Source organism: Tursiops truncatus, chromosome 5 (assembly GCF_011762595.2).
Source record: "Tursiops truncatus isolate mTurTru1 chromosome 5, mTurTru1.mat.Y, whole genome shotgun sequence".
Classification (NCBI taxonomy): domain Eukaryota; kingdom Metazoa; phylum Chordata; class Mammalia; order Artiodactyla; family Delphinidae; genus Tursiops; species Tursiops truncatus.
Window position 1 is genome coordinate 33526556 of NC_047038.1, and position 20992 is coordinate 33547547.

At 37.1% G+C, this 20992-nt stretch overlaps 1 protein-coding gene across 11 annotated transcripts in view; it reads right to left on the reverse strand.

Moving 5' to 3' along the window:
• GSTCD (glutathione S-transferase C-terminal domain containing) overlaps positions 1-20992 on the reverse strand; it is a 172885-nt gene that overhangs the window by 51338 nt on the left and 100555 nt on the right. For 8 of the 11 annotated variants that reach the window (XM_073805008.1, XM_073805010.1, XM_073805012.1 and 5 more), the window contains exons 7-9: positions 20883-20927; positions 18620-18748; positions 1257-1390 (exon numbers count right to left, since the gene is read on the reverse strand). In XM_073805008.1, coding sequence (XP_073661109.1) covers positions 1257-1390; positions 18620-18748; positions 20883-20927 — 308 coding nt within the window. The other 3 variants (XM_019927758.3, XM_019927759.3, XM_033856804.2) reach the window with 3 other exon arrangements.

The following is a 20992-nucleotide window of genomic DNA, read 5'->3' on the forward strand; positions in this document are numbered from 1 at the left end:
TTCCATAGATCCTTTGTTCTTCTCTCAACAGTTGCAAATTATAGGAAACAACAAAATAATGAAATAAAGAAAAAGAAGGCTATTATTTTTACTTTAAATTACTTAGAAGCTCTTAAGTACAAATTCAAATGGAAATTTCGAAGGTTTCTAAAAAGCAATGATGAAAATGATCAAGAAGTCTTTTTTGATACATGATAGGACAGACTTTCCAAAACTAGCATATTTAATCTCTCCTATAATTAAAATGATCAGCTGGATTCTCCGTAACTATAAGTCAGAGTGAAATGTCATAAACACCAAGAATGGCCCTCCACTAGGTTTAGTTAAAGTGGTGAGAATTAAAATGTCTCCCTTTTCTATGTGGGATAAGGAGGACTGTAAAAATGGCCATTGAGCTTGCAGGTTAACCACCACCACTCGCGGGCAGAATTTAAAACTACTACTGTTACTACTACTGTTACTACTACTGTTACTAGTTAGCAACAGCTCACATTTATGGAGTGCTTACTCTGTGCCACTTCTAAGTGATTAACATATATATCATTCAATTCTCATAAAAACCTTGGGGTAGTTACTATTATAATCCCCCTTTTGTAGATGAGCAAATGTAGGCAAAAAGAGTTTGAGTAGATTGCCTGAGGTGAAACAATTTACAAAAGCATGAGGAGCTGGACTTCCCTGGTAGCGCAGTGGTTGAGAGTCTGCCTGCCGATGCAGGGGACACGGGTTCGTACCCCGGTCCGGGAAGATCCCACATGCCGCGGAGTGGCTGGGTCCGTGAGCCATGGCCGCTGAGCCTGCGCGTCCGGAGCCTGTGCTCCGCAGCAGGAGAGGCCACAACAGTAAGAGGCCCGCGTACCGCAAAAAAAAAAAAAAACATGAGAAGTCAATACTTGCATCCAGGTGGAATACTTCCAGGTCCTAAGCACTTAACCACTACACTCTACTGCCTCTCACAGGTGATGATTTCCATTTAGAAGTACACAGAGAAGTGCTGAAGCTGGCAGACTTCCAGTCAGCTGACTCCTGGATACACTCGCTTCTAAATTTCAGCAAGAGCTGGATTTAGGAGAAAAAAATCAAGGGCAGACATGGAGGAGATCCTCTCTTCCTTATACAGCTTATAAACAATACTTGCCATTGTGGAAAAGGAAATGAGCTCAAAACTGAAACCTCCTTGCAACTTTATACCAAATGACTTTTGTGTACCAATTTAATACCCATATTGGTGCCTTTGGCAGAATACAAGATTTCACCTTTTTGGAAAATTAAACTTTGAGGTGTTCTGAATGAAACCATAACAGCAAGGGCACGTGACAAAGGAAGCCCGTGTTTTGATGCACTGCTCAATCACCATGTCTGTTGCCACTCCACAAGCATGCAACGCCACCTGGAAAACAAAACCAGACCTCAGCACTAAGTTCTTTTTTAACTAAGAGTGCTACTTTGTGCCATTTAAAAAAAAAAGCAAAAACCTTTTGTGAGGACTGTTCCTTAAGAGGTTTCAAGTTACCAGAATATTATTTCATAGTAGTTTAAATAGTTCTCATTTGGACATACCAAAGGACTAATTAGCTATTCATATTAATTAAGAAAATTAAGCAAGAGGTTGCAAGATTACAAATGGAACATTTGTAATGAAGCACAGGATTCATTCAATGGAAAATCTGATGTCATGTTAAATATGGAGAATTCAATATGTATGCATGTCTAAACTAATGCTCTTGCTGATTGAAAATTCAGTTCAGCTGTAGCATTGCGGAAACAACTCTACATTGGAATCAGAATTTCTAGTCCAGAACTGCAATTGGCTGTGTGATCCTGGGCTGCTTAAAATTGAACTTCTTTGGGCCTCAGTCTCCTCAACCATAAACTATGGTTAATAATACTGACAATGCTGTTGCAAAGATTTAATAGAAGTGTATGTGAAAACAGTATTTCAAATGCTGTCTGAATAGACTCTAATCAGTGTTGTCTAAAACTGAACAAATCATATTTATGTAGCACCTGTTCATATTCATATAATTACAATTCTTAACACTGAATGATGAACTGTATGAAATATTTTTAATGGGTTTATTTAAAAAGGAAAAACATTACGGATTGAAGTCATGATTAGCACATCAATAATTCATGAAAAGAAAAATAACTTTAAAATGATTTTAAAACATGTTTTTGGAACGAATCCCTTAAATATATCTATACTGTTTTACAATCTAAAGTAGACAATTGTGAAAATTATTAGGCTAAATAAGGAAAACTAGAACCCTGAAAGAAAATCAGATGTAGGGATCTTGAAAGATGAAGCATTTTGTCAGAAAAATGCTCAGATCTCCATTTCATTCTGAACAGAGGCAAATTGTATTGGATAATAATTGTTCCTTCTAGACACAAATCTCTCAACTTCAGGGTAAGGAGGCACTTTTAGGGTAAAGACAAAGAGATTTTCTGGAAATTTCTGGATGTTAAGTATAAGTCAGATTCCCCTTTTGAACTGGAAAACCAAAAACAAAGTTGTACTGAGAAGAGGAAAGCAAGCTCTCTGCTCGCAACCCTGTTCCTGAATTCTCCCCTCCTACCAGGCGTCCATCACCTCCATAGAAGTCAACAATCCCTATGGTTGCTGTCAACCTCCCTTCCTGCCCCACCGTGAAAAAAGAGCCTAGGCAGGCTGCCGTCCAGCGAAGGCAGCACCAACTACTGGAGAATTAAAGAATCTTGGTTTCTCATCTGCCCCTTTATTTAACCAGTTTTGCAGGGTAAAAATCGGGCTAGTTCTTATTTTCGTGAGTAGCTGGAGAAAACCTCATAGTAAAAACTATAGATGCATTTTTCCCTGGAGGGAGAGAGAAGAGACCCAACACTCACCTAGTGCCCTTTATGTGTTGGCAGCTATGCTGGGTGACGGTGCGCAGATCCTTCTGTGCTCACAACAGCCCTGAAAGATTTTATTATCTCCATCTGAGAAGTGAGGAAACTAAAGCTCGGGGAAATGAAGAATATGCTCACAACATAGCAGCTCCTGAAGGGTGGGATCGTGACCCAGAGCCTGACCTCAGGTGTTAATCACATCAGGCTGCTTCCCCATGAAACTCTCTTAAAGAAAAGTTTCGACAATTTATTTTTATAAATCTCCCTTTACTTAGGTTCACATTCCTTTTGCTACATGCTAAAGAGTGAGTTTATTTCCCTCACTTAAACAAAACAACTAATTCTAAGAACTATTTACATGATGGATTTTATTAGGTCTAAAAGGTTTTATTGCATCACTTGCTCCTAATTTCCATGCCATCAAACGCAGGTCAGAAAAAAACAGGCAAATAGGGCTTCCCTGGTGGCCCAATGGTTGAGAGTCCGCCTGCCGATGCAGGGGACACGGGTTTGTGCCCCGGTCCGGGAAGATCCCACATGCCGCGGAGCGGCTGGGCCCGTGAGCCATGGCCGCTGAGCCTGTGCGTCCGGAGCCTGTGCTCCGCAACGGGAGAGGCCACAACAGTGAGAGGCCCGCGTACCGAAAAACAAACAAAAAACAGGCAAATAATGATATAGATCAATGGAACCATATGAATACAAAAATTTAACATGCAACAAAGGTGGCACTTCAAACCACTGGGGACAAGATGGACTTTTTAATAAGTGACGTTGGGTTAACCTGATAGCTCTATAAAAAATAAAATTAGATCCTTTCCTCTCACCACACATAAATTTCAAATGGGTTAGAGATCTAACATGCAAAAACAAATTAATAGATAAAAAGACATAAGTAAATTTCTCCATAACCTAGGGGAGTGGGAAATAATTTCCTAACTATGTCTGAAAGTCCACATATAATAAGGGGTAAGGTTAATAAGTACATCAAAGTAAAAATGAAAAAAAAAAAAAACCTTTCAAATGACAAAACCCAAAAATTATATGTAAAAAGACAAATGATAAAGAGAGAAAAAGATTTGCAATTTATAGCACAAAAGGTTAATATCCTTAATATATAACAAGCTTTTAAATATAAAGAAAAAGCCTAATAATCTCATAGTAAAATGGGCAAAAGATTTGGACAGTTCATGAACAATAGTATGCAAATAGGCCATAAACCAAAGTTGTTCAATATTGTTCAAAATAAGAGAAATAATTATTGAAATTATACTAAGATAATTATCTAATGATCACCTATTAGAGTGGCAAAAATCCTAAAATTTGATAACAGTCTATCAGCCAGACTGTAAGGAAACAGATACCATCATATATTGCTGGTGGGAATACAAAAATGTCACAACCCTTTGGAGGAAGAACTTAGCAATATTCAGCAAAATTATGTGTAATTCGTGCTTTCACTTGTAATAAAATCTATCCAGTGGACACACTGACAAACATATAAAAAGATTTATTCACTGAAGTAATATTTGAAATAACAACAAAATGGAAACAAGCCAACTTCCCACTGACAGAGCACTGGTAGAATAAATGTAATGGAGTACTCTGCAGCTATAAAAAGGAATGAAGAATATACATGGCTATGGAAGATGCTATTGCATAAAAAATAACGTTTAAAAATTCTCAAAACTATTTTCAGTAATCATTGTTACTGTTTGTTGTTTTAGAACTCTAATGTGCATATTATGGGATAAAACAAGAAACATGCTATGTCATTAGGAAACAGAATTTTTTTTAGCATAGAAGAAAATATAAGAGATAGACAAGTGAGGTTAGGTTAAAATCCCACAGTGCTGAATTTAAGTTGGAAGTATCAGTACGAACCCATGAAGATTTTGTTTAATAAATAAATAAATAAATAAAAGGTATTGCCTAGTTCAGATGACTGAAAAGCCTAGAAACAAAGACCAAACCAGTAGCAATGACCATCCCGAGTACCTACACGGTGGTAAATAATAGCATCTGCTCTTAAAAGAATTTTGAGCTCCATGGAGACATAGCTGATGTCAGACATGAGGCAGGAAATATACAAGATGAGCTGGAACGTCTTGTTATACTGAAAGCATGGATGCTATCAGATACCATTGAAGCCTTGTCAAAAACACTCAGGAGCCAATGGGAATATCTAAGCATCAATGAGAACTGTAACATCAGTGGACTGAGTATTTCAAATATTAAATTGGCGAGTCAATAATAATTATACCAAAAAAAAAAAAGCCTAACTGGTCACATCTGGCATATAACCAATTCACTTTGAAAACTGGAAATTACAGAAAAATTATAATAAAGTTTTCTCTGGCCTTTCCTATGTGAACTGTACCTCAGTGTAACCAAATAGTTGATAAAGGAAAGTAAATGAGGCAGAATATTAAAATAGAAGACTGTCAGCAATTTGCAATCCTTATTGAAATAATGAGCTGGGGCAATGACCATGAACGCTGCTCACATTATACAAGAGACAACCAGACATGGGCCTACTGATAGAACACACCACCACCTGTGATGTAGTCTTATCCCAAAAGTGAACCTGGATCTGATTATGTCTCTACAATCTAGACCTAAGTAGCTATCTCTAGGCAATACAGGGAACAGGGTAGTACGTGAAACAAAACCAGGGGGATGAAATCAGCAAAATCCACACTGCGGGAAACTCTAAAGGACAAAAGACATGGTTATGTAAACAAATAAATTGCAAAAAAAAGAGACAGGGATGGTATGGTAGGCAGAATGATCTCCTAAAGATGTTCACATCCTAATACCTGGAATCCGTCAACATGGCAAGAAATTTTTGCAGATGTAATTAAGATTAAAGACCTTAAAATAACAAGATTATTTTGGATTACATGGGTGGGCTCAACCTAATTATGTGAGGCCTTAAAAGTAAAGAACTTTTGGGCTTCCCTGGTGGCCCAGTGGTTGAGAATCTGCCTGCTAATGCAGGGGACACGGGTTCGAGCCCTGGTCTGGGAGGATCTCACATGCCGTGGAGCAACTAGGCCCGTGAGCCACAACTACTGAGCCTGCGCGTCTGGAGCCTGTGCTCCGCAACAAGAGAGGCGATAGTGAGAGGCCCGTGCACCGCCATGAAGAGTGGCCCCCACTTGCCACAACTAGAGAAAGCCCTCGCACAGAAACGAAGACCCAACACAGCAAAAATAAATAAATTAATTAATAAACTCCTACCCCCAACATCTTCTTAAAAAAAAAAAAAAAACTTTCTCAGGCAGGAAACAAGAGATGAAATAGAAAGAAAAGTCAGAGAGAAGGACTTGACCCACCATTGCTGCCTTTCATGGTGAAGGAGGCCATGAGACAGGGAGTGTGGGTAGCTGTAGAACCTGAGAACGACTCCCGTCTGACTCAGCAAGGGAACAGGAACCTTAGTCTTATAACTGTGTGGAGCTGAATTCTACCAACAACTTGAACACTCCTGGGACCACTCCCTCAGAGACTTCAGATAAGAGCCGAACCAAGTCAACAGCTGATTTTGACCTAATGACACCTGGTGCAGACAAACTAGTTGAGTCCACCTGGATTTCTGACCTACAGAAATAATATACGTTATTTTAAGATAACATTTGTTATATGTTGAGATAATATATGTTATTTTTAAGCTGCCAAATTTGTGGTAATTTGCTACAGCAGAAATAGAAAATGAATGCAGATGAAAACCTATAGATATTAAGCCTTAAGATTCACATCAACCATTTCCATCTTTGTATCTTATTTCAATCCTTAGTAAAATAAATACACACACAAAAAAATCATGAGACAAGCGGCGTGGAGAGCTTCTGCAGCAACATGAAGTTGAGTGATTTTGTTGAGGAATTTGTTATTCTTTCTTATTGATCATTAAAGGTCTATAATTATTAATAGTTCTAGAAACGGCACAATTCATTGATTCATTAATCGGTTCATTCATTAATTCACTCAGCAATCACTGGGCATTTCCTATATATCAGTATTATGGTAGTGGCTTGGAATACAAAGGTCAAAACTATGATCCCTTTCTGATGCTCTGTCAACAGTGACAACTTAATCCAAATCACGTAATACATTAATTAACTCAAGTGCAAATTGCATAGGTTTAGGCAACTCATAAAGTTCTGGTTATTTCATGTGCTAACATGTGTGACTCACAGGGGATACAAAGAAGAATAAAACACTACACATCAACAGCACCCAAGTAGTACCCAAACCTGTATTATACAAGACAGAATGCATTAAGTGCCATTAAAAAAGTACAAATAGAAACATCAAAGGAGGGAGTGGGATATTCAGATGGGGAAAAATCAGGGATGGTGAACTGGAGGAGGTGGTGTTTGAGGAGGGCCTTGTAGGATAGAAAGGAATTCCAAAAGCAAAGGAGCAAGAAGCACAGCAGCAAACAGGAGAAAGCACGTTCCTGAAGCATGCAGCGACACTGATAATAATGCTAATAATAATAATATAGAGTTAACATTCCTGAGTAATGCTAAGTGCTTATTCTAACTGCTTTACATGGATTTACTTGTTTAATGCACAACCCTATGAAGTAGGTACTATATATATTTATTTATTTTTTCTACCTATTTTATTGTGGTAGAAAAACAGAGAACATAAAATTTACCATCTTAACCATTGTAAGTGTACAGCCCAATAGTGTTAAGTATATTCACATCATTGTGAAACAGACCTTCAGAATGTTTTCATCTTGCAAAACTGAAACTCTATACCCGTTGAACAACAACTTCCCTTTTCTCCCTCCCTCCCTCCAGCCCCTGGTAACCACTATTCTACTTTCTGTTTCTATGCATGTGACCACCTTAGATACTTCATATAATGGAATCATACAGTATTTGGCTTTTTGTGACTGGCTTATTTCATTTGGTATAATGTCCTTAAGTCTCATCCATGTTGTAGCATTTGATAGGACTTCTTAATAATACTCCATTGTATACACTCATCCCTTCATATCTGCAGGTCTCACATCTGCAGATCAGTCAACCTCGAACTGAAGATATTAAAAAAAAATTCCGGAAAGTTCCCCAAATGCAAAACTTCAATTTGCCATGCACCAGCCACTATTTACATAGCATTTACATTGTACCTACAACTATTTACATAACATTTACATTCTATTAGGTATTATAAGTAATCTAGAGACTATTTAAGGTATCAATATATGAAAGAATGTGTGTAGGTTATATGCAGATGCTATGACATTTTTTATAAGGGACTTGAGCATCCTCGGACTTTGGTATATGAGGGGGTCCTGAAACCAATCCCCCATGGATACCAAGGGACACCTGTATATATATGTACCACATTTTGTTTACCTATTCATCCATCCATGGACATTTGGGTTGCTTCCACCTCAGCTATTGCGAACACTGCTGCTATGAACATGGATGTACAAATATCTTAAAGTAGGTACTGTTTTAAGATGAGGAAATTGAAGCCCAGAGAGGTCAAGTAACTTGTTCCAGGTGACACAACAAATTAAGGACCCCAACTCAGACAGTTTGGAGTCTTCCAGCCTAGCTAACTACCCTATGCAAATACAGTAGTCCCCCCTTAGCCACAGGGGATATGTTCTAAGACCCCCAGTGGATGCCTGAAACCAGGGATAGTACCGAACTCTATAAATACTGTTGACCCTTAACCAATGCGGAGTTTAGGGGCTTTGACCTCTCCCCCAAATCCCCCACCGCACGCAGCCAAAAATCTGAGTAAAACTTTAGAGTTGGCCCTCCTTATCCATGGTTCTGCACCTGTGGATTCAACCAACCACAGCTCATGTAGTACTGTAGTATATATTTACTGAAAAAAACAAGTGGACCCGTGCAGTTCAAACCCATGTAGTTCAAGGGTCAATCAACTATACTATGCTTGTTCCTATGCTGGGGGTGTGGGTGGTGGCTGGCAGGGGGAGAGGGTATACAGCATGGAAACCCTGGACAAAGGGATGATTCACGTCCTGGGCTGGTTGGAGGAGAGTGTACAATTTCAAACTTATGAATTGTTTCTTTTTGGAATTTTCCATTTAATATTTTCGGACCATGACAGACCAAAGGTAACTGAAACAGAGGAAAGCAAAAGCATAGATATGGGCGGACTATTGTATACTTCCTCTCATTTTATTCATCTCATTGGTCCTACTATCTTCTGGAATTACAACACCACAGGGGACTAGCATGTATGCAGTGTCTGCTAGATGTCAAAATCTTTACATAGATTTTTTCTTGATTTAATCATTTAATTCTTTAAATTTTTTTTTAATACTTTAAATAGCTCTTATTATCTCTTGTAATAACATGACAAGATCACCTAGCCAGCAAACATTCCAGATGAACTCTGAATCCAGGTCTGACTCCAAAGCTCACAGGTTTTCCATTACATCATGCTATGCCTTCTCTGACCAACATACTTAGAGCTGGAAGGAACCTTAGAGACCATCTTTTTCAATGAAGAATTTCTGGGTATCACTCTTAGCTTCACCACTGATTTAAGAGAAGGAATGGGATATGTGTTGGTTACACATAAAGGAAGTGACAAAGAAAGGAAAGAACGAAGAGAAATACATCTAAATTTTTTTCTTAAACCATTCCTATCTACAGAAACTGGTATGAAATCAAATTTCTAATTACATTTAAAGCATCTGACCCAGAGAGTTTGTAATATAATATACAATGGAGAGATAGATCTATTAATATACACACCGATAGATCTGACAACTGTAGAAAGAGTATCAAAACATAAACTATGAGTATCTAATAAAGGTTAACGTGCTGGGGGAAAAACACCCATATTTAATCAATGGTTCGCTGACAACATAGCAAACAAGTGTTTCACTGACTGACCCCCAAAATTCGGTATTGTGGTTCTCTGTACATACACTGAATTCTAATAAAGGATAAAAATTGAATTGTAAACTTATCTATTGGCCAAGGTAATGCATATTCCAAAGTAAATGTAAATATTTTTGATCCAAATAAATGCTGCAGAACTCATGGACTATAAATTAAGGACCTTTCCTTCACATTTGTACTTCAATTAATCTATATGTCATAAAAGTTTTAACTATAACACATCCTATGATGTAAGCCAATGAAACATAACCAAACAGCCAGGAAACCTCAATCCACGTATCTTTGCTATATGTGGTGGTAAATAAACAAAATTAATCATCACTCACTCTCAGAATGTCTTTCAACTGGCAGCTTCTAAAAAACAAGGCAAGATTCTAGACAAACTGATTGATTCTTCTCAATATATGTTGAGAAAGATACCCATATAGTCTAAGAACATATATGTTGGTAAAGATACACAGATAGTCTAAGAACATATATGTTGGTAAAGAGTATGTATTGATTTTTAATGTAAGACATATTTTGAAAGATAGTAAGACTATGCCTTATTCATACTCCCAAAACTAAGCTTGTGCTAGATGTATTTATGACTGTACTAGGCATCCTGTCCTTGGGGGGTTTTTGTTTGTTTACTTTTTAAAGATTCATTTAACATTTATTAGCCTTTTCCTAGTCCAAACGATGCATATAGGTGTTGTTATTTCCCATTTTACAAAAAGGCCAAGTGGCTGGTCCAAGGTCACAAATGATGAAGACAAGATTTAAATTCAATCCCTCTGACACCAAAAGTTATTCTAATTCTCTATGTTCCCATTTACTCCTTCCTTTAGATGTGGGGAGTGAACAGGAAGTCAATGACTGGATTCTAGTCCCAGCTCTCACATTAACTTGCTATGTTCCTGTTCCCCAGGTGGAGCTTCAACTTTTATATTTATGAAATGAGAAGGTTGAACTGAATGACCTCTAAATTTGCCCCAACCCAATCATGCTCTGAGCCTTTGCTTCTCAAAGAAGGATTCTTAACCAGATATCTTAGAAGAAAGCTTGGTCCCAGTTGTGCGCTTCTGTTGCTCCTCTTTAAAAACTTTCACGCAATTATGTTATAGGTAATTGGCTTTAAAATTCAAATAATGCCAAAAGGCATGTAATGACTCAAATAATGCTAAAAGGCATGTAATGACAAAAAAAGTTCCTTGTTCCGTACACACTTCTCTACCCCGAAAGAAAATCTGGTGACCAAAGCTAATGCTTTTCAACTCATTGGTTTTCTTTCCTGAAATCCATCTCTGTTTTTCTATATAATCAATGTATATTGCTCTTTCAAATCAAAACTAACTGTGCCATATGATTTTTTTTTTTTTTTTAACATCCAAGACTTTTCCTGCACAGAAGTTCTGTAAGATGCTCTATGGTAAAATTTTTCACTGTGTGAAAACTGTCAAATAATTGGCCAGCTCCATTTTTTTTTTTCCTGAAGACATCTTTCCTGGGCCTCCTGACCTTTTATTAAAACATGGACTCACTGCTTTCTTTGCCTGCTACCTAGCTCTGTCTGGTCCTGTGACTTCCCTTTGCCATCATACCAAGAACTCTCTTCACCCACTCCTGATTAGATACCACTTATTTCTTTTTATTACCTACTCTCTTATTTTATTTTTATTTTAAATTTATTTATTTAGTTAGTTATTTTTGGCTGCGTTGGGTCTTTGTTGCTGCACGCGGGCTTTCTCTAGTTGCGGCGAGTGGGGGCTACTCTTCCTTGCAGTGAGCAGGCCTTTCATTGCGGTGGCTTCTCTTGTTGCGGAGCACTGGCTCTAGGCACGTGGGCTTCAGTAGTTGTGGCGTGTGGGCTCAGTAGTTGTGGCGTGTGGGCTCAGTAGTTGTGGCTCACAGACTCTAGAGCACAGGCTCAGTATTTGTGGCGCATGGGCTTAGTTGCTCCACAGCATGTGGGATCTTCCTGGACCAGGGCTCGAACCCGTGTCCCCTGCATTGGCAGGCGGATTCTTAACCACTGTGCCACCAGGGAAGCCCTACTCTCTTATTTTAGTGAAGCACATCTTTTTCTTTTTTTTTTTTGCGGCACACGGGCCTCTCACTGTTGTGGCCTCTCCCGCTGCGGAGCACAGGCTCCGGACGCGCAGGCTCAGCGGCCATGGCTCATGGGCCTAGCCGCTCTGCGGCATGTGGGATCTTCCCGGACCGGGGCACGAACCCGCGTCCCCTGCATCGGCAGGCGGACTCTCAACCACTGCGCCACCAGGGAAGCCCTGAAGCACTCTTTTACATAGTTTCCTGATGCACATTTTCTTGAGACCTTGACATTTTCTTTATTACTTTCATACAAGATTGATTGATTGGTCAGGCATAAAATTTTAGGTTGGAAACTTTCCTTTAGAATTTTGAAGGCATTGCTTCACTATCTTCTAGCTTTCCATGTTGCTATTGAGAAGTGTGACGGCATTTTGATTCCAGAATTTCTCTATGCGACCTCTTTTCTTTTTTCTCTTTGGAAGCTGTTAGGAACTTCTTTTTATCACAACACTTATCCATTTAAAAAATTTTTTTAATGCTTTTCTCCTATAACAATGTGCATTGCTTTATGTCTTTTTTTTTTTTTTTTTTTTTTTTTTTTTGCGGAACGCGGGCCTCTCACTGTTGTGCCCTCTCCCGCTGGGGAGCACAGGCTCCAGACGCACAGGCTCAGCGGCCATGGCTCACGGGCCCAGCCGCTCCGCGGCATGTGGAACCTTCCCACACCGGGGCACGAACCCGCATCCGTCAAGAGAAACACATCCTGACACATTTTCTTATATTAGTTATTTGATATTTTCCTCCCCACCGTTTTATCTTTCTGGTTCTCCTATTATTGAGAATATTGAGGTATTGGATTCATGGACTAAATCTCTATTTGAAAAAAAAATGCTTCTTTCAGCTCCTATCTCTCTCTCTTTTTTTTTTGTCCTGTTTTTTTCAGATGATGTCCTACACTTCATCTTTTAGATTTTCTACTTGCTTTTTATTTTGGCTAACATGTGTTTAGAAGTTCTTTCTTGTTCTCTGATGCCTTTTCTTTTTCATTCTATCCCTGTTTCATTATGCAACATCTTTTCTGATCTCTCCTTTCATTGTGTTTGTTGCCTTGGTCTCTTCTATTCTGGAAGTTTTCCACATTTTGTTATTCCTTGGCTGTCAGTTCATATAAGAGTGAATCATTAAAAAGTTGATCAGAAGTCTGAATGAAAGGCTTGAAGGTGGGCTTCCTTAGTGATTGGGTGACCAGGTGGCCAGTTGGCTTTTTTTTTTTTTAAATTACAGCTATAGTATTTTCTCTGGGGATAGTTCTGATTCTGTAAAGGAGGCTCTTTTAATCTCTGATTGAGGAGATGATTCTAGATTCTGAAGGAATTCTGGAATTAAGGGCACTTAGTTCTTATTTTTGGTGTCACATCATTCTCACCCTTCTCTCCCTATACTTGGAGTCTCTATTACACTTTTCTCATAGAATAAACTTCCGGTCTCTTGCAGGAGTTGGGGGAAATAGTTACTTGCCTACACAAGGTGGTGGTGGGAATCTGAGTCTCTAAATAAAATTTTTAATTAAACATGATTCCAGCCCCTTCTTATACCCTTCCTCTGTGGTTTCTGGTATCCTGAATTCCTGAAATTTTTCTGGGATTCTGTGAGAGCAAAGTGACTTGCTTCCTGATAGCCCTCTTGACCCTCCCTCTCCCCATGCGTTTAAGTTTGATTTTCCTCTTCTCTACTCACTAATTTTTTCTTCAGTCTGCTTTCTATCTTCAAATATTGTAGTTCAAGTTATAGAATCTTGAACACTGTTTCATTAAGGATGGAGTATGATTTTTCTGGTTCTTGTTCTCTTTGTTATTTGGGGGTCTGATCTCTCTTGGGGAGAAGGGGGGTGCAATACCTCTATCTGCCACCTTCACCTGGAAAGTCCTTCATTGCCTTAATGATTTTTTAAAAATTGTGTTTGCAGAATATATAATTTCTCAAGTTCCTTTCCCTTTAAAACAAGGATTACATAAATCATTCATCAAAAGTGTTACTGAATTACATTCTATAATTGTATATGCTTCTTCTAATTGTATACTAACATACATAACTAGAAATGAGCTTGTAATTAAGCACTCAGCACTGATGAATCATAAACAATCATATTAAAAATTGTTATGGGTGAAATAGAAAAAAGTAAATACAGATAACTCAAAAATAAACTGTTTAGAGATTTTGATATATATTGATAAATAGAAAATATTCACCAATACTGTTAGAAATCAATGCCTTATCACCTGTTTGAGATGACTCTATGTTACTATTGAAATTACCCAACTAAAACATTTCGGTGGGCAAGCTGTTCAGCACTGACACAGTTTTTGTTTCTCAATGCAAAGTGTGTTCTTCCATAGTCGTGGCCCTTTCAGTAATACTGTTTGACAGCAAGGTTTTTGTTATACTGTTTGAGAGCATAGGTATTACTACACATAATAAATTAGGTCTTAAAAAGTAAAATCTTATAAAGTAAGTTTTCACAAGGAAGATTATTTATATTGCACTAGACAAGAAGGTGATAATAGACTTCTTAAAAAAATAGCCTTAAAAAGTCCACTTTTAAAGCAATCTTTTCTGAGTTGCCCTTTAAGAGTATGATAATTGATATATACTGTTTTAGTTTGGGCTGCTCTTAAAAAACTATCATAAACTTGGTGGTTTAAACAGCAAACATTTTTCTTAGTTCTGGAGGCTGGGAAGTCCAAGATCAGGGTGCTGGCAGATCTGATGTCTAGTGAGGACCCCTTCCTGGTTTGCAGATGGCTGTCTTCTCACTGTATCATCACATGGTGGAGAGCTAAGAGGGGGCACAAGCTCTTTTCTTATAAGGGCACTAATTCCACTCAGAGAGTACCACCCTCATGACCCAATTACCTCCTAAAGGTCCCACCTTCTAATACCATCACATGAGGGGTTAAGGAATTCAACACATGAATTTTTTGGTGGTGGAGGTGGGGCACAAACTTTCAGTCCATAACACATACTCAATTCAGGGTCATACAGCTGCATACATTCAAACTGGAAGGAAAAACAACCTTCTCAGATGTTTCTCAATTTCGAAAAGAGTTTTGTATTTAAAAACAAAATCAAAAGGTATTTCTATGATAATCAAATACTTGTTTTAAAAGAAATTATATATACATATATAATTATATACATATTTTATATGTTCAGAATTCTTTTAGATATCTTATAGTAATCCTTAGGGTCCTATTAGCCTTTCTTGGCTAAATAAGCTAGGTATCTATCTATAGAATATTAAGCACATATATTTATTTCTTCTATTTTTACTGCTTACATTCTTTGAATATAAAAATGGTAACATGTTAAATATGTAACATTTTGAAAATTTTGAATAAAGAAAAATACATAGTGTATAGAGATAGCCACCTTAAAAAAATACATATTAGCATAATTTCTTCTCATCCTTTTTAAGCAGTTTTCACATGGTTGAGATCACACTGCACAGAGTAAAAAGAGGACCAATTTTTTGAGTACTTCCTAAATGCTAGGCAACTTGCTAAGTGGTTCATGCACATTATATCAACATCCCATGAGCCAGATATGTTATGTCCATGTCATGATGAAAAAACTGAGGATTGAGGATGAGGCCATAAAACTAGTACGTGGCCAAGCTGAGACTCTAGCACAAGTTAAATTCAATGTTAAAATGCATACACTTAACCATTATGTTTATATAATTTTCTCTGTTTACCATTATAACATTTCATGTCATTAACAAATCATTACAAATATCATGTAAATGAAAAATTTCAAAGCTCCCATATGATTAGGCCCCCTTCACTGAAGCCTTGCAGGCAATAATATTTTAAAAGCCTTACAGTAATAATATTTTAAAAATCTTTGCAAATGTTAAGAGCAAGAAAGGAATATCATTGTTGTTCAAGTTGAAATGCATCTGGTTACTAGAGACTTTGAATGTTATTTATAAGCTTATTGGACATTTGTATTTCTAAAGAAATATATTTCTCAAGTAAGCACAACGTAAATCAGAAACTACAAAATGCTCTTTGGAACAAACACTGTATTACCTCATTGATTCTGGTTACACGGGGGAGGCACAGCCCTTGGGGGTGATGGAAGACCTTGTTTAAAGACGTGAAAATATTTAGATTTGTTCTCTTCCATTATTTCAAGTCACACTAGTTTAACAACATTAGTAAATCTATTCATTTTTGCCTGAAATAGGTTTTTGTATTAATGGAGATAAGAATAATAATTAGTATTTAAATTCTCATGTATAAATGATTTGTTTTAAGTTCTGCAAGATAGTTGGTTCGAAGACTTTAAAATTCTCCCCTTAAAATCTTGTTTACATCATTAACTTTTATGTCTAAAGAAAAACAGTAGACGAAAAAGGCAAAGATAAATGCCAACTAAACCCTTATTTGAAATACCACAAAACTGTGAATTAATGGAGTTTTCATGCATTTCTGATACCTGCTATTCTGATTTCCTCTCTAGTTACAGTATTTTCATTGGAATCTATTTAATACAAGAGTTAGAGCCACTGGTGCATTTAGTTTGATTTATCTAGTGACAATACTTCAATTATCATCCTAGGCAAATTATATTCCTTTTTTAATAAATTTATTTATTTTATTTTACTTATTTTTGGCTGCGTTGGGTCTTCATTGCTGAGCACGGGCTTTCTCTAGTTGCAGTGAGCGGTGCTACTCTTCGTTGTGGTGCGCAGGCTTCTCACTGCGGTGGCTTCTCCTTGCGGAGCACAGGCTCTAGGCACGCAAGCTTCAGTTGTTGCGGCATGTGGGCTCAGCAGTTGTGGCTCTTGGGCTCTAGAGCGCAGGCTCAGTCGTTGTGGTGCATGGGCTTAGTTGCTCCACAGCATGTGGGATCTTCCCGGACCGGGGCTCGAACCCATGTCCCCTGAGTTGGCACGTGGATTCTTAACCACTGCACCACCAGGGAAGCCCGCAAATTATATTCTTGAGAGTAAATCTAATTTTGGTTTAACCCTCCAAGTAATTTTAATTCATTTTCCATATATCTTGACAAAGTAATTATGAAAGAAAAAACCCATTATGAATACATTACTATGATATTTGGGAAAAATATCACTTCCCAAAAGACATATACATTGTTAGTTGGTGTTAGTGAATTATATGACCTTGAAAGTTACAAGAATATGCCAGAATGATTTATCACCTTTAAGCCACAGAAGGGTAAAGAGATGTATGGCTGATAGGCCAGGAATTTTGTGATTTGAGAGGTGAGTAAATAGGCAGCAGTATCATACTACCTTATACATTCTGCCTGGTGTACTGGTAACATGTGCATTGGTTTAATGGCTTGTTTTGTGGGACAAGCTTTATCCTCTACCTCATCATTTATGTAAAATTTAAGCAGCATATAAATATATATTTAATTTGAATTTGCTATATCAGATGTCTATATTTTCCTGAATATCCTTATTAACAGTTTTCGTAAAAGTTTACTTCTCTTTCTATAAGCTTGGCTTGAGATAACCAATCTATATTATATCTACAAAGGAAACAAACTGTATACTTTTTAGGCTATAAAAATAACAATAAACCCCACAACTTTGCAGTAGCTGGTATTTAAGAAATGAACTTCATTGGACAAAAATCATAAGTACTACAAAAGGTCTGAACTTCTGAGATTGGACAAGAATTCCACCTAGACAAGCCCACTGTATATGTTATATGAACATATACAGTTGGGAATGCAAATTAGCACAACCTACCTAGAAAGTGATTAGGCAAAGGTATCAAAAATCTTAAGTGATGCATAAGATATATATAATAGTAACAATTACATTATAATAACAACAAAAAAGAAATATGATTAATGAGTAAAGTATTTATGACAATTTCAGGTAAAGTAGGACCTATGTAGTATGACCTCAATAATGTTAACGTATGTGTAAACATGCATTTGTTTGTGTGCATAAATACATAAAGACTAAAGGGTTTTGACAGTATTTATCTCTCCCTAGCAGAAATACTGGTGATTCTTCTTTATATTATTATGTAGTTTTCTATATTGAGCACTTAGTCCTATAAAAATAAGAAAAAATTATTTAAAACAGATACAATAGCAGCAGCAATGTTAACATCTTAATGAAACTCAAATTCCACCAGAGCATACAACCCTGGTTTTAAGTGAACTGGCAGAATCACTTTATCTTTGGTCTTTTTAGTAGTATCAAACAGTAACAATTTGATCTGAAGGTTTCAGAAACATCACCAATATACTTTCTGTCTACTGGAAACATAAAATACATGTAGATAGTAAATCCTTGCTAAAGAAAGTATTATCTAAAAGCAACTCTAGTATTTACAGGCTGTTAACAAGCTAATTGTCCTATTATATTCTCTGTTTTTCTCTTCTTTCATTAACTTCTAAAAATGTAAAATAAACCAAGAGAAGTCACCTTCATTAGAATTCATTTATTCATTCAATTAGTAACTATTTTTAAGTATTTGCTATGTGTCAAACAATTCTTTAGGCACTGGAGATTCTGCAGTGAAGAAAATAAAATTCTTGTCTGGTAGAGGAACAAATATTATCTCTACCATGTAATGATGATATGCTGTGAATGAAGTAATATTCATTAATAGGCTAGGCTTTACAGACAGTAGAAAACAAAAGTTATAAATTTCTTGTTTAGCGAAGAAAATAAAATTATCACCTTTATTTACTCTAAGACATATTATTATTTTTATTTACTTAATTAAAGAAATTGAAATTGCTTGATTACTTACCCCAATATTAAATGTCCCTGTAAAATACTCCATATTTGCTTGAATGAACCAAATGTTGCTTAACCCTAGTTCGTCACTTCTCTTCTTAGCACGAATTAATGATAATTCCTTGTTTTCTATTAATGTAACCTAGATTGTACCCAGGAAACAATAGTATATTCAGTAACATAATTCAGACATTAGGGTAAAGTATTATTACTGTGTTTACTAGCTTTAATAATGTAGATCATATTATATTGATCCTTATCCTATGCCAGGAAGTAGGCCACATAATATAGTACAAAAATGAGGGCTTCCCTGGTGGCTCAGTGGTTGGGAGTCCGCCTGCTGAGGCATGGGCCTGCGCGTCTGGAGCCTGTGCTCCGCAGCGGGAGAGGCCACAACAGTGAGAGGCCCACGTACTGCAAAAAAAAAAAAAAAAAAAAAAGAACAAGGTCCTTGAACTCTTGAAGCTCCTAGATATAGTGATATAAGTGAAACAGGCAATTATAATACAGTGAGTGATAAGTGTTTAATGAAAGACATATAATGTGTTATCAGAGCACGCACACTAAGGGAGGTTTTAGTCATTTAATGTGAAAGAGTAACATATTAACTGAGGCCTGAAGAGTGAATAGAAATCAGCTGCGGGAATAAAGGTGTGTTTCTAGCAGAGAGAGAAACATGTATGAAGGCCCAAGGTAAGAAAGATATGGTGTATTTGAAGAACTGAGAAAACTGGTATAGCTGGGGTACAGTGTGTGATGGTGACGGTGGAGGTAGGGAGACAGGGTGTGGGATGTAGGAATCAGGCTGGAGAGGTAACAGGAGCCAGATCATGTGCAATGAAAGGAGGTCTGGTTGCTGCAATGCATAGTATGGACTGGTGGGGGAGAGGCAGAAGGCAGGGCAACCAGTTCAGAATTTCTAACAGTAATCCAGGCCAAGGAAGGTGGGAGACCATCACTGGTTTAGATGGAGAAAAGTGGGCAGCAAAGTTAAGTCACTTTCATCACTATCATTCCTAGTTTGGTCCTTATTTTGTCCTTATGCTTGTCTTTATGGAAAAATCCTGGATCCCTTTGTATAAAAAGCCTGTCAGAGGATACTTGGGGTCAAAGGTTTTCCAGCCTTTATTCCCGTCAAGACTTCCCTTTTCCAGTTTCAACATTTCTAAGTTTCCAGAGCTGTTGGGAAGGGTAAAAAAGACACCATATCCCTGCCTGACTCTACATCTCCAGGATTCTGCTCTATGAGCTTTATTCCTCTTACTCCAACCATGAAATTGTTGTTTTCCTTAGTGATGAAATGAACATCTGCCTGTTTCTCTCAGTATTCCTCATTTATTTTGCTCTTTATTTTCTAAGAAAGATAAAGAAAAATACTCTCTACTCTCTATCATTCTGCTACATATCATTCTGGCTAGTCTATGAGTTCTTCCACATTTTTTCTTCTGAGAATAATCACTTTAATTATTTTGTAATTTCCGGAGAGCTCACAAACAAAGGATCTGCCCCGGTTCAATCATCAGATTCTAGACTTCTATGCTGAAAGATGGTCACTGTGAGGAGATGATTTAATATGACAGAAGACTAAAAGCAGCACACACTTCTAACAAATGGTGGCAACAATCGTATAAATTATGGTACATTTACTTAAAAACATATTATGCAGTCACATTTTAAGTGATATTTTAATGATGATATTTGAAACTATTTGCAACAGCGAAAAACATTTATGATATAAGATTGAGTGAAAGCAGGTGACTGAAATTGTACTTGAATTTTTAGAATTTGCAGCAATAAGCATCCTCATGAACAATGACAAAAAGAACATGGGGAGAAATGCATTTGGTGGATCAGTTGGTAGATTTGCAGTTTCTTTTTCTTTAAAAAATGTTGTTGTTACAATTCTGATACAATGAATAAAAATCAAGTTACCAAAGAATATGCTCAACAAGTTTCAGAACCTAGTATTTCCAGTATAAAACTATGTTGACAATTAAACTGGCTTCATCATTAATTATTTTATTTGAGTGGAATAATTATTTCTTTTAAAAATTATTTAAAAATACAGCCCTTTTATAAAAAATAAAAAATGTAGTGGTCCTACTTACTTTTCTTCCCTATGATTCTGAATCTTAGAAGTTTAGTTCAAAGAAATATAAAATGCCTGTGCCACATATTTGACCTGGGTGAATGATTATAAACTCAAAGAGGAGGAAAAAGCCAGACTCAGCTAACTGAACTGTGTAGTTTCCTTTTGTCTATTATTCAGACTTTACCTGGCATGATGGCAGCATGTGAGCAAGAACAATCCCAACATGGCCCTGAAAAAGGAAAAAAAAGAAACAAGTTAACTTTGGTCTCTAAGGCTTTTGTTTATTCTGAGACA